Source organism: Opisthorchis viverrini, assembly GCF_000715545.1.
Source record: "Opisthorchis viverrini unplaced genomic scaffold opera_v5_36, whole genome shotgun sequence".
In the NCBI taxonomy this organism is placed as follows: Eukaryota; Metazoa; Platyhelminthes; class Trematoda; order Opisthorchiida; family Opisthorchiidae; genus Opisthorchis; species Opisthorchis viverrini.
The window spans coordinates 27636-42919 of NW_008751692.1; the positions used below are offsets into that span (position 1 = coordinate 27636).

Genomic DNA, 15284 nt, shown 5'->3' on the forward strand with positions numbered 1-15284 from the left:
TATATATATGGGGATCAAGGTAAGCTTTTCGCTGTCCAGTTTAGGGGAACATTATTTTATGACATATATGGTTGTCATGTGCAGATAATCAAAATGACATTAAATGTTCTACTTCCGCGAGTCTATGTGTAAAAGCCCCGGTCAACACTAACCATTTTTCTTGGCTATCTGCCTTTCACATGAGGATATGTTGTTAGGACTTTCAGTGGAAACCTAAGTCCTACCTAATCGACTTCATGAGTACCCGTTGATTTTGGACCATTTGATTAAACCAGTCAGCTGAGATTAAAAGATACAGTTATCATGACGGAGCACATCGAATTCAAAACTACTGTGATTCATCTAGATCAAAGTGCATGTTTTTCAGACCAGTTTTCATTCAACACCTCGCTCTGTCTTTGTTTTCTGCTACCAGCTACTGTTGTTTGGTCTTGTCTCCTCTTTCGCTCTGATAGAAATACGCGGACCATGTTGAAGACTTCCCCGGAAGTGGGGTTCTTCGAGGGCAGGGAATTCATTTGGCCAAACTATGGAATCGGACCTACTTTCTGGACTATCACCTTGATGACATATCCAAGGACCAGTTGCGAGAAGCTAACCTACTGAGTGGGATGGTGAGCAACTGTTGTATGAGAAAAAGCTTCACATTTTAGTTGCTCAATTTTAACTCGTAGGTTCTCCCTCGAGATTTTAGGAATATTTCTAAAATATCTTCGGAAGCGACTGTCTTGTCCTCACGGAATGTTCCGGTAATTTGGACAAAAGGTTGCCAATGTTTTGTCAGCCGAGCTATTTGGTCTTATTCTGCCCGATGGTCCTTGCAGCACAGCGTAGCAACTTTACGGAGTAATGCACAAAGTGATGCTCAAATATAAGTGGACAATCTATCTTGAAACGTAAACAACGGCAAATCTTATGAGAACCCCGGGAACCCTCAAACATTCTGTTCTAAGCGGAGCTAGAGTCTATAGGAGGAGTCAGTGTGGGGTAAAATGGGAGATAGTGATACTCACAACAACTGGGTTGGGAATAAGTTGAAGAATGTTGTACTCCTTAGGTATGTTTGAGTGTACTATTGGTCAATAAAGGGTTTTTTGTTTTTTATCTATATAATACAACTCTGAGATGCATTCCAGAGCAGATAAGTTAGCGGAAACACAGTTTCTTTAAAACTATTGGTTAAATTTGTGACTTTGTCCCTTTGTGTGTCTTTTTGACACCAGCGAAACTACAGTGCTCTGGAAAAAGAGATACAAAAAAGAGACAAACGTTAAATCACTGGTAAGATTGGTCGAAAGAGCAATGTGTCCCAAATAACAGAAATACTGTTTTATTACAATGAATTAGTACTTTGTGTCTTACGCATACTTGACACATCGCTCCAGTGTCATTTCCAAAACCAGTGCAATTCGATCCAATATGCATAGATCTAAACTAGAGTAAGTACAACTTGGTGGTAAAGGGAGTGCGGCTGACCAAAAGTGGTCTTATCTGAGGAATGGTCCTTTCTGGGGGAGTTCACGTAGCTCAAAAGAAAACGGAAAAATTCGTTCATCCTAAGGGTTTTTTCGGAGACCAGCCGCTCCTACTAACCGAACATCACGTCAGTCGGACGGGTTACGTGCGGGATACAGACTAAACGAAGACGTGCCTTGATTGGTCGGAATGGCGGCCAACCTGGATCGAGAACCTACAGCTTCACGCCTGTCTCTCCTCACCCTGTCACCCCTGTCACGAAGATTCTGGCGTGACCTTGTGGAACATTTTGTGATCATAAGTATGGTTGTAATAATTTTCCCTTTGCCCCGTGAAGGGATGTCTGAAGCTACCGTATCTCTTGAAATACCATATTGGTTGGAGCAGGAAGCCGAGGACCGTCACAGAATTCCACCAGCGCTCAGTAAGTCACAATAGGGGTGGCCTATCAAGAGGGAAATGTCCATATGGGGACGGATGGATGTTTCCGTTATTTGGAAACACCATATATCGTTCGAGCAAACAGTTTGGTCTCTTTATTAACTATCCCTCATCTATCGAAAAGCCTTTCAGTCCTGGAAATCGCCTGTCATTCATAGAACGACTTCGCTAGACCTGTTCCGTTTTGCTGTTATTTTATTAGTGAAATATTAATCCATTCCACCATTGCACTACTTATTTTCGCTCGTATGATTTATTGGTACGCACCGTCTTAGTCACCAACGACTGTCGTGCATGTTTTATCAGGCACCAGCGAGGAAGTCTGCCCAGATAAATGAGTCCGGTTTAGCGCCTCAGGTTTTTGTGGACCCAAGTTCGTTGGAGGAGCTCTTGGAACTGCTGGCTGCAATTCATGGGTATTTAAACCTAATAAGTTCACAAGGTGAGCGGGGAGATAGGTTTCAAGCCGTTTGCCAGTCCTCTTGTCCAATTGTCAAAGCAGCATCCTGGCGAGAGCAAAGTGAACCAGATGACTCAATGGAAACCGAAGTTACAGCGTTCCTTGAAGGTATGCAGTCAAAACGCTCCGTGGATGTGGAACCGTCTGTGTTTATCTCATCCAGGCTTACGAGAAAACTGACCAGCTATTCACGGGACGTTTGGTCTGTACTATCCAACATTCACACACTAACCTCTCCACTCGAATTGGATATTACAAGTAACAAATTTAAATGGATGACACGGCTAACCACGGACTATAAATTCCTATTCCCGTTTGAAACTCGGTTGGAGTTCTGGCGAGTATCCAGCTTGGGAACAAGCAGGTAGGTCAATAACTAAGTGCGACAAACTTGCCGAATCCTTATTTATTCGATTTCAATCTGGAGAACTATTTCAGCCAGGCTGTGGGTGATTGAGATCACATTGTCTGATATCCAACTTTCAAAGCTGCCAGCTTGTGATCTGGTTTAGAATATACGTTAGTTCGCCAAAGCAACAAGATGTAAGAGGTTTCCAAACTAAATGAACTCACGAAATATACCTTTCTGCAGACCAAGTTGGTGTTGCGGGACACTCGCCTGGAACCCAGCTGAATCTCTCGTAGGCCGTCGAAGAATTTTCATTAGCTTTATGAGTAGTGTATTACGTCCAAAAGTGAACTATCATTGTGTTGGCGATTCCTTTGTATTGTACTGAGATGAATACCACATGTATTCTGACCCAAGTTAATTCGTTTTAGCATTACAATCGATTTAGTTGAACGTTAGAATGCGCATGACAATGTTTGATCTACGGTGACTTGTCCCTGAACTTAAAGGAAATCATCCGTGGTGACCGAAACCTCCAGCAAAACGTCTGTATATAACGCTGTCCTATTCTATCGATCTGTCACCACAGTGATTGTTTCACGCCACACCTTTTCGATCCCATTTGTGCCCAACCAGCTGCGGTTGTTCTCAAAATTGTTTGATTTGTCTTGGAACGAGGGCATTTCATTTTCGTCACTTGATGTTAATTTCGACTCTTCGGGATCCAGTTCAGGGTAAAAAGGAGAGACAAAAATGTCGGTTCGACACATTTGATGGTAAATCAAGAGTGACTGTTTCGTGAGTGGAGGGTTCATGTCGGTAATCATCTGGCCAATGTAAAATAACCTATGTACCTTTCGTAAGGATATTCTGCGCCACAGGAAATGTGCAGTGGGATTATTCTATCCATCAATTGAGCCGTTTTTTGTGAATACGACCAACGCTGGGAAGGGGCTGAAAATAAAGCTGTCTAGTCGATGCCTGACAGCAGTATCAAAATTCGAACGGAACTGAGTCTGTAGAAAAGAAACTAAAAGTGGCTTAGAATCCTTGATTACAAGGAACTAGGACACCGTAACAATCGATTAGTGACTATAAGATAACTAAGGTCATGAATCAACATGCCCCAAACTTAAGTCTTGGTCAACAGCGCCATTCCGGAGAAAATGACGAGGACAAGTTATCTGGGAGGGTTGGAGGAGACAGCAATGTAAGAACCCCGGTAGTTGCGCTTGAGAGTTCTACGCTCAACAGTGTCTGCGGATGAAATAAAAATAGTGCTGCATGAGAGTTCAAGGGTGCTGGACGTAAGTATAACTTAGCGTTAGGGAATAGAAGAAGAGATTATCGTGGACACGTGGGCTGGTTAGTGGGACGAATTTGCTTAGCTTCACGCATGTCACACGACTCCAAGTGGCCGAGTTTGAACTAAAATCGAGCATCGAAGTCCTGATGAACAGGTCCGTACGCTGTCTGAATCAGTGCTATGATAATCATCCTACTAAAAGTGTCTGCGGTGCACGAGAGGCTTGATGTTGGAAACTTTGGAGCAAACATACCTGAACCCACAATGAAAACGCCAAGCAATGAGCATCTTTTGGGCATCATGTGCTTCGGGTGGCAAGAACCTTTCTCATGATTTCTGGAGAAAGTTACGCCAAGATAAGCTGACTCTGTCCAGGCTGGAAACGAAACCGAGTTAAGGAACAAGGAGCATGTGTATATCTGTAAAGAGATAAGACAATAATCCTACTAAGTCAGGAGTCTCCAAACTCGCGTTCAGGGATGAGACGCCACATATGGGGAACAAGTTAAGAGGAGGTCAAATACACCAGAAGCCATTCGTGTTTTTCTTCCATGAGTCACAGGACCCATTGAGTGAAACCCACTAGGTCTCAAACGTAGTCATTGACACCTGTTTATGATCACAGGGTCAATGCCCTCAGACGACAAGCATATTAAGTTTTACGCTTCCTATTTGTCTTCTGCGAGCGTTAAGTCCCCGATCAGGTAAAGAGATAGACAATAATCCTACTAAGTCAGGAGTCTCCAAACTCGCGTTCAGGGATGAGACGCCACATATGGGGAACAAGTTAAGAGGAGGTCAAATACACCAGAAGCCATTCGTGTTTTTCTTCCATGAGTCACAGGACCCATTGAGTGAAACCCACTAGGTCTCAAACGTAGTCATTGACACCTGTTTATGATCACAGGGTCAATGCCCTCAGACGACAAGCATATTAAGTTTTACGCTTCCTATTTGTCTTCTGCGAGCGTTAAGTCCCCGATCAGTAACAGACGATACTAGCGTTTTGAGACATGTTGGCTGTGAGCATTACTTTCAAAATCAGAAGGATCGTTTCACGAATGAGGCTGCACAAAACACCTTACTTGCTGATTAAACAAGGAAATTCAGCTATTGCCAGGGATATACCCAAGTGATCTTGGGTAGAAGCATTGAACAAGTTTCTTCATTTCACACTATCAGCCAGTATGGAAACACAAATGCGTTGATGAGGATGTCGTAACGATTAGTGCTGGAGAAGTTTCAGTGAAAAACCTTGGCATCTGATAAATCTGCTGCTGTTTTGAGTAGCCTTGGTGTTTGTCCGTGAAGCAAGCTCCATATTTTGCCCCCCAAAAGAGCGGACTGTCTTAAAATTACAGGAAGGATAATGAGCTGACTGGTTTGTAAAAAGATTGACCTATTCAAATGGAGATTAGAATACAGCCTTCTCCCCTCATTCCCTCCCAACCCACCGTAAAGTGCAGTGCAATCAAATAGTCTACCAATCCCATAGCCACTGTTACGTGTCTCAACCATCGCCAAGAAAAATAAACCAAAATAATCACCTGCTCACCTCAAAAGATCTGATCCACGTTGCAGCATTCAATGTCTGTATTCTTTGCCAAATTGGGCAACAGATTTCCCTTGCTGAAACCTTACTTTCCATCTCTGTGTTGTGTCTCTGAAACACGCGTACAAGACCCAACTTCAGTCGTGCTTTTCAAGCAGCTTAGGACGATCTCAGATGTCCCGCATTTCACTCTTCGGGTATCTGGTGACCCTGACACAATGGCTCCTGGTATCTGCGATGTGGGAGGTGCATTCAGCCCCGAGACTAAAAGCTTTACTGAACTAAATCTCAGTAAACTGTCGCCCGTGCGCTGTGCGGTTGTCTGGCTCAATTAAGATTAACACAAGTCGGTGTGGCAAGCGGTGTTTGTCTTATCAGCATACGGCTCAACAGACTGCAGTTCTGAGACTGAGAACGACGAGCTTTAACAAGATCTGTCTTGACTGCTTCGGTCGGCAAGGAGGACGGATATAGTAATCCTGGTGGGTGATATGAATGCCCAAGTTGGACAACCAAGTCCGGAAGAGGCACACTTAGGTGGTCGATTTGGAGTCGATGCTGAACGTACTTATAATGGAGAGCGGCTTCTTCAAATCACTGTCTGTCTCTAGCCAGTATGAGCTTTCAACACAAATGCTCATACCGAGTTAATTGGAGACCACAAGACAGTCGTTGACTCAGTTGGACCATCAGTTATTAATGGAGCCGCGGTTAAGGATTGAGGTTCCTTCTGGGATACGCAAATTGAATCTGACCAAACCATCGTGCGGCCACGGTCAGCACTTCGCTAACCTCCAGCATTCCGCGTGTCAAATGAGAGCAGCTCCGTTTATCAACTTTGACAAGTTTCAGTAGATGAAGAGTATCGAGCTGATCTGGTTAGGAAGCTACTGGAAACGCACAGTCATGTGAATGACGAAGATTGCTTGGAGGTTGAGTGGAGGAGACCTTCTGAGCTTTCAGAACTGTTTGTCCAGCCCATCTGACTGAACCAAATGAACACTGGATACCTTCGAGATCAGCGAATCCCATTGCCGCCATGAAGGCTATACCAGTAATCAGCGGCCGTGATGACGCACCGGATAATCAGGAGCTTGAAGAATGACAGAGAACGCTGGTAGATTTTGAAAGCCCAGGAGCTGGAGAATCTTTCGCTGCAGGCAACATCCGTGCCGTGTTCCAAATGATTTGGTCAGCCGGTCAAGGTAAGGCAAGCGCCAGTGAGACAATACGCGAAAAAGACAGAACAGCAATTCATTCCCTCAAACACCGTCTTGAGCATTGGGTTCAGCACTTGAAAGAGTAGTTCAGCACACCAATTCAGCACAACCGCTGGAGGAACCAAGCGGGCCCGAATGGAACGCTGAGGCCAATCAACCATTAGCAACCGAAATTCAGCATGAGATTTAAATCCTGAAGTGTGACAAGGATGGTCTACACACTGCGCTTTTCAAAGAAGGCGGTGAGATTCTGAACAGTCTGAGATTTGGAAGCAAAACAGAATACCAGTCAAACGGAGCTCCTTGACGGTCAATTGACGTGGTAGATATATTCATTTACCTAGGCAGCTGTATAAGCTCCGGTAAACTGGCTGGAGATGAGATTATTTTTCGAAACGGAAAGGCCAAGGGAGCTTTTTCCACACTCCGACACCTATGGCACCGACGTGACGTGAGTTTGCCTGTTAATGACAGAGGTTATGGTGCGATGGTGCGGTCCATACTGCTTTATGTATCATAAACATGGCCCCTAACGCAGAGGACATACGGAAGATGTCAGTATTTGATCATCAGTCTCCGAAGGCTTTGTCAGGTCTGATTGGAACATCAGATCATCACTATTGAGGTATGCCAGATGGTCTCAGGAAGAAGGAACTTTTTCGCGATGGATGAACTACTCACGTTTCATGGACTACGCTTGTTAGGACATTTACTCCGTATGCCAGAAAACCCTCTGCCTCGCAGAACTTTTCCCCAGCCTTGTGCTGAGTGAAAGCGATCGAGAGGTGGACAGTGTATGACCTGGCAACTAAGTACGAAAACGCCAACCAGCAAACCGCGTAGGGTCGGCAATTGCCTCCCCCTGGATGAGGACGCCTGAACTCAAATCACCAGTGGTTAATGACACTGGTAGAAATTGCGCTATCGCGCAGTTAGCGGTGGTCATTCATCAAAGCTATCGCCTTCATTACGCAGCTACCCAGTTCCCGAACCAGCCAGATGTGCCATCGCTTCCAAGGCTTGGCTTTATGTCACACTCTCCCGATTTCCGGTAATCGAAGCTGTACCAGCTGGAACCAGTGTGCCTGTGGTTCATGGTTTGTAGCTGAAAATTGATTGATTGATTGATTCAATGGCCAGTTTGCATGAGTTTATGGCAGATACCCGTATGGAGCAGGCAAGCAGGCTGGAGTCGCTCAGGGGGCACATATCTGCCATCGCTAGATAAGCAGTGGATTTGCGCAGGACATTTATTTTAGTCCTATTCCGATAGTTGTGCTTGAACCAATGACCCGAAGCAATTTTAGTATGCATATAATCTGTATTGGTGGCACTAATAATGCGCTTTTAAAGGAAATTTCAAAATGCGCTAGGTGGCTTAGCGTATGGATCTCACAATCGTAGTTGGTGTCCAAGGAGTAACAAACAATAAACTCGAGTTTTATCTCAACAAAAAATGTCAGTTAGATGTTCACAGAACCAAAAAACGGTGCCGCCTTCTGTACTTGTGTGATAAGCACCAGTTGGTTTTTACAAGCACAAGCTCTGAGCACAGACGTGCTTATCGTGTTACCTGGATTCTTATCAGCGGTGACCAGTCAACGGTTCCGACACACCCAAAAGAATTAGCTATCTCCAGTAATCGTATTATGCCACACCTATCGGACTAAATTCATGTTCTGGGTCATGTTGTAGTTTGCTTCAATGCAAGTAGAGAAGAATGCTGCTAGCAAAAACTCGTCGAGCAGCAGTTGATGAGCTAACCCGTCTACTGAACGAAGACTGATTCCCACGTAAAAATGCTACAAATTCGGTATTCACCATTGTTCATCCTTTAAGAAAGCGACGAACCTACGTACCTTGGAGCTCACAGTCATCCGCATCTCTGACTGAGGTGAGGAAGACTGTTCTATCAGCTGAAAAAATCTAGGGTCTAGAGAAGGACACTAAGCCCGAAACCTGGCTGGGAGAATTTGTGACCAGACAAGGCCCAGGATATCAAACTTAAGGAAGGGAAAAAGAAAAGGAAGTCAAAACAGAAGTCAAACTCCTTAGCAAAAACAAGGTACTTGTTCCTAACTATCATTTCTTGGGCTTAGGGGTGAAAGTTTCGCTCAGAGTTTGCTAAAATGCGTGAGGAAAATTTAGATAGTGAAAGAAAGCGGAAGATGTACGGTCATGTCTGTCTTTATAAATGCCATTAAATATGAATATGGAAGTTATCGTTTGTCGGCCGCGACAGCCTACGTAAATTATGAAGAGCATGACATTGAGGCATCATAAACCCACCGTATCAACGGAGTTGCAAAGTCACAATTCTCCCTAATTTTCCTTAGTGTTTTTACTTTATTTCTTGGTCTCGCGATCGGCCATTTTTTGGTTTATTTTGTCTTTTACTGCGGGGGATCTATGGTTATCAAACTAAACGGAGTAGTTCATGGTATCGGCATGAGTCGGCATAATATGCCGGTGCTCCATAGAGATGGTTAGACAGACCCTAATTTTTGCCCAAATGACACATTCCTACCACCTAAAGCAAATAAAAACGCCGACAGCATAATAAAGAGCCCAGAAGGGTCATCAGCAGAGGAACCACATATGGGTTGCAAAGCAGTTGGAGCAGTTGGGACGAACAGTGAGTGAGGAACGCCACCCGATGGCGTAAATCGATATGAATTAAAAACGACCGTGTTTCCTAACCAGCCTGCCCGAAGACAAAGGACGGTAATGATTATTTAAAGTTCTTGGCAAAGTATTCATGGTGGGTGCTCCTGAGGAAGCAGGTATGGTTCAAATGAAATCTGATTGACTACATTAATCAATAAGCATATTCGGGTGTGTAATTTGGGAACAACACATGCCAGGCAAAGTTGTTGTGGTGAGGAGAATTTTTGCATGCACTGAATCTGGTTCTTTTTAAGCTGATTCGAGAGGATGGATTTGTACCTTTGGTCCTGACATTTTTGAGATTCGGTTTGCTTGCATCAAGACAAGAAGGCTTGAGATCATTAAAAAGATTCGGTCGTAGGGGTTATAGCAGCCATCGTAAATCTGCTAGTTAATGAAAGACAAGAGAGAGTACCGGGAAACCGAATTCTCAGTCTTCGTGTTCATACAAAGTATTCAAGACAAACTAGCGTCTGTGGAAAGTGTGGCACGGCAGTTCGCTCTATCGTATGTTCGTAGATAGTTCACCAGAGAGGTTGGAAAACTTTGAACTCGACGCTAAGCTCTGGGTATCCCATTCCACTAAGGTTATAAAGTATAGAAAAAGCACAAGCAGCCGATATCTATATTTTTATCCTTTTCAGGAGTACTGCTTTCACCTGTGAGTTTTGGATAACTAGCTGAGGTCTGCCAAGAGAGTGACAGTGAGTATGCACTGTAGCAAGTGGTGGTAGTTGTACACTTCTAGGGTACTTACAATATGACCACGCTTTATTCAATTGCCTAACGACAGCAGGCTTTTCTAGCCATGCGTAGATGCTGGATTTCTGGCTAGGAAGTTTGTCCGGCTATTTTACTTGCAAACTACGGAGTAGGCGAGGTCAAATCAAGATGTTCATTTGCCTGCTTATCAGAAAATTTGGTTGGAAGTGTCTTTCCACATTTTTATGTATGCAGATAGCTATGAAGGGACAGACAGCCATGTGGTAATCGAAGCGGGATCGCCCAGGTAATGATTCACGATCTCATCCATTCGTGTTAGGGATTTCTTTATGAGTATAGTCCTCATAGGTAGCTTCTGATATGCCGGATTCATCCAGCAACATGAATGAAAGATATCACGGTACATTTTAGCCAATCGAAGCTGCTCAAAAGCAGTCTCTAAAATAGATAATCGCAGTTATCGTAAGCTCTCTCGCAAACTTTTGCACAATCTTTGCCATTTGCATGAGCGGTTTACTTGGATTGTATTTTCCGATCAGTCCCAGTTTCCAAATTGAGGCGTTAATTTGTCCAGTTAGGGGTTACTTTGGTTAAAATATCACAATTTATGGCACACAGTAAAATACCTTTCCCACATTTCAGGGCAATTGCATGGTTGCAAAAACGCACTGGCAATTCCAGGGTTTCGAACAATCACCTGCTGGGTGTGGGAGCGGCTTCACTTTCACAACGGGTCGATGCAACGACACACCATGCAAGAGACAGGAGCGGCAAAATCCCGACGCCTGATGCCAATTTTTCATGGACACCATCCGTTGTGATCGTTCCGAACCCGGGTAAGTCAAAATGTTCGTAAGCTATTTCTTCGGAGCCCAGGTCAACGTCTGAACCGGTTTCAACGAGAGAGAACCCTGACCACACCTTACTTCCTCTGTACGAAAGCTTGAGAAAACCAGAACACTTTTTTTTCGTTCCAGACAACTTAGAAAGGCAAAGTATTTATATCGCCGACAGGTAGCTTGTTAATCGTCAGGGCTATGAACGAACTTGAGAAAACCAGAACACTTTTTTTCGTTCCAGACAAATTAGAAAGGCAAAGCATTTATATCGCCGGTAGATAGCTTGTTAATCGTCAGGGCTATGAACGATATGGTCAGCTTTCTATGCACAGTCTATATTCCTACACAACGGACTGATTGTTTCTTCCTTGGGGTTGAAGTGCGTCATAAGACCGCACAAATGATTCTGTACTAGACCATTAAGCCTGATATGTTAGAAAGAGGGTCACAGTGTCTCTTGCTTGGAAAAGTACTTTAAGGTGTTGGCGCTAAACACGAAAGACTCCCTTTGAAAGACTATGAGCTTTGCAATTTTGCTGCAAACATTTGCTCAACGGCTGAGGTGAGATCAACTCTACATGGTGGTGTAGCGGCCCATGGTCGTTCACTAGTGTGTCGATGTTTAGGTTTACGGGTAAAAATTAGGATGTTGATTACGCAACCTGAACTGTCAAAGTCTCCTCTTACACAAACCAATATGCGAAATATTTTCAGGAGACAGAACACGGTGTGGGTTGTATGGGAAACCAGGAACATGAGTGAATTGTGGTTTGGAGTGGTATTATCAGTATTATTGAAATCAAGTTTAACACGTGTGTACAAATTATCTGGAATGATGAACTGCTGCACGCATCTCTTCAAAAAAGGAATAGCAACTTTTCGGCAATCTACACGGACCTTTAATTTACCCCTCCTCTTCGTCATTATTGTCACGACCTTGCGAAAATAATGCGAAAAACCTGCGTTTCCAAACGCTTGGCTGCTGTGCATAGGAACTGAAAAGGGCGACACCATTAAGGTTGATCGATACGTAGGTCAGTGCTTTGAGAAACTGATGCCAAATTACTGACCAGAAGGGCCGTCTGAATGGTCATTAGACGAATTTTAAAGGAAATTTCGGACTACGAAATTCCATGCGGCAGTCGTACACCACATTTTGATTATGGATAGTTGCTGGATGACATGGCGCCATACTCTGACCAGACAAACATGGCTGGCTAGAAGCAGCCTGAGATAAATGAAAAGCTCACTGCACAAGACTCTCAGTGAGAGTACGTTTAGCTTTCTTTCGATAGATTGACTTTGCTTTGTAAGGGTAAAGCTGCCACATGACCTCCGCTTGCCACTTACAAAACGTTAGTGGTGTTTTGTGAAAGAAAGGATAATCCTAATTCAGGCGCTACTGTCCGTCATGTCACCATTCTAGGATTTGCTAAACACCACGACTAACCACGGGTTTGGTCAGCCGACGGTACCTAGAAGGCGGATTCTAATATTAACCCGGATTCTTGAATTGCGCACTCTTGATGGTTCCTGGTGAAACGAATAGGAGTTTTTCCAGGGGTTCTTTGCAGTCTACGACTTTTCTGGAACGACAACGACCTCTTTTTTTCCTCACTGTCATTGTGTGTCCCTCAGCTTGCTTAGAATATTATCCTCGTTATAATTAACATAATGATGTATACAACTTCACTGCATGGAAATTTTTTTTACTTTACAATGAAATGCGCAGTACAGTGAATGGAAATCTGTACACCGTTTTTTGATTTGATTGATTTAATTCTGTGAAATTATCCACTGTACTGAAACACCAAAATATACTCAGTGTAGAAACCAAACGACGTAAACATCTTGGAATCTGGGTTACGATGTGATAATCCTGGTCAGATCAGATGCCTTCTATGCACAAAAGATCCGCTTCGCATACGGTTTAGTGGGGAAAACCCGCTTCTCGATTGCTTTATAATGCCAGTGTGCCTCGAAAGGAAACCGAATGTCCAAGCGTGATGATCAAAGGATAAGTCGGGACGTCAGCCAATGATCTCACCATGCCAGTTTAGTCTTCCGTATTCACTACCAATCTAGCCTAGCCCAAAAACGCAAACACGAAATACGAAACACAATCAAATATATGAAGTGAGAGTGAAAGTTCGTAGACATAAAATGTCTACTTTTTATCCCCTGTATCTTCCTGGTCTATATGTTTATTTGAGATCCTACTTCGAGGTGCCAACTAAATGCGTCTAAATAATCCACCCAAATCAATATGTGCCAACTACGAATGTGGGTTTATCTCTATATCCCTAGATTTAATCTTCCTATTTAGCTTCTGGCATTTTGATACCATCATTGTTTTACCTTCGATTACAGTGACTAGTCAGAATTCACAGATAGAAAATGATCCACATCTTAACCAGCGGTTTTCTGAGCCCACAAACAGCGTTGGTATTCCACCACCGCCACCCAATCTCTTTGGAATCCCATCAGGTGGAGTGGCCAGCAATTTAATGTTTGGACTGAGCAGTCATCCGCCACTCGCTGGCCTGGGACGATTGCAAAGGCATATGGCTCGCGTACCTCGTCCACAGCCGGGCACAACACTTTCTGCCCCCAGTCACGATTCAGCTGATGACAACAATATGGAGCAAATCTTGATCCGTGGAACTGCCTACTCATTTTTCTCGGGAGGCAATAACTTTTGGGCTGCTGCGGTCCGGTTGCTTCTTGCACATGCGGACATGCGACAGGAACTGGAGGTCGAGTTCGAAGGTGAAGAGGGTACGGGACTGGGCCCCACGATGGAGTTTTATGCGTTGTTATCAGCCGAATTAAGGTGTGCGATTTTTATGAATCCGCTCGGTTCATGTGATTCCTGTAATTCCGTAAACTATCATAATTTCTTCGTTTGTTTAGGCGTCATTCCCATGGCCTATGGGTGAGTGAGGATCGAAATGAAGAGCCCATTATGATCGATTATGATCAGAAACTTGAAGAAGCGAAATTATCATTCGATTCGAAAATCGATTTGGTCGAACACTCCGAGGATTGGAATGTGGATTTCTGCCAGAAGGAAAGCGTGGAAGAAACACATGCTGCGACACGTTCTATTAAGGAGGATGGTGATTTCTACGTAAATCCAGCAATGGGGCTATTCCCGGCCCCCTGGCCTGAAGATCAACTTCCTCCTGGTGTAGAGTTACGCTTTTATGTGCTTGGAATAGCCGTTGCAAAATGCCTCCTAGTGAGTTGCCGATTAATCTAGCAAATGTTACTTGCAACTCAAACGTTCATTCAACAACGGAATATTGGAGCACAGCGTTACCCTATTAGTTGTAGATTTGGATGTGCGCACCGACCACACGTGAATAGTTCACTTGTTTCTCCCTACTCTCATGTATCCTGGAGAACCTTATGATAACTTTCAACCTGTTAGCTCTAAGGGTGACAGGGTAATACTGAAGGAGTTTCTTACCTGTTCAGGAAGTGATACCCTAAATGATACATTTCGCCCCTCAGTAAGGCATATCGTGCAGGTATAAGGGAATCAGCGCTGACTATTCACAAACGATCAGATCTTCTATCCAGGCACACGGCCGGCCAGAACCACTCAACATTCGTGCACCGAAGGTACCAGCTGAGTGACAATTGCTTACAGACGTAGAATCATTCGGTCCACAGAGTACAGTTGGTAGCCAGTCTTAAGCACCTGATCCTTGTGTGAAGTTGATAAAAATACTTGGTGGTGTAGAGAATCTCGGGAGTTATCGCTTCCTCTCCAACGAATTCCTATGCCCATTGACATTATACGGTTGGATATGGGGACACAGCCGTAGATGGGATAACCTTGCTAATGTTCGGATGTAAGTTCCTTTGGAATCAGGTTGGTTAGCCAGCTCAGCTGAGGCCCTCGAATTGTTTGGTAGTAGTGAGGAACAGGAGTATAGGTTAGGGCTTGATCTTACTTTCTTTTGTTATTTTTTTCACCGAAGTCTTAATTATGGTCTCTTCGAACAGGATCAACGACAGATGGATCTTCCATTTTCCAATGCCTTTCTTACTCTGTTGTGCGAATTTAACGCACGTCTGACGCCTGTGCCGAAGACTGATCAAGCAAGGAAAGAGTGGCCTGGAGACGTTCTTGATTTGAATGACTTTGTTGACATCTATCCAGAGCGAGGAAAGTTTCTTAAGACGCTGATATCATATATACAAGAACGAAGATTACTCAGCAACCAATTGACACCGGAGGAG

General features: G+C 44.0%; 1 protein-coding gene across 1 annotated transcript in view; it reads left to right on the forward strand.

Annotated features, from left to right (window-relative positions):
• T265_13082 (hypothetical protein) overlaps positions 1–15284 on the forward strand; it is a gene marked incomplete at both ends in the record, with an annotated part of 48478 nt that overhangs the window by 27009 nt on the left and 6185 nt on the right. Inside the window, 5 exons of the mRNA XM_009167139.1 lie at positions 456–614; positions 2224–2741; positions 10837–11030; positions 13404–13866; positions 13947–14274. Coding sequence (XP_009165403.1) covers positions 456–614; positions 2224–2741; positions 10837–11030; positions 13404–13866; positions 13947–14274 — 1662 coding nt within the window. The remainder of the gene's footprint in view (positions 1–455; positions 615–2223; positions 2742–10836; positions 11031–13403; positions 13867–13946; positions 14275–15284) is intronic.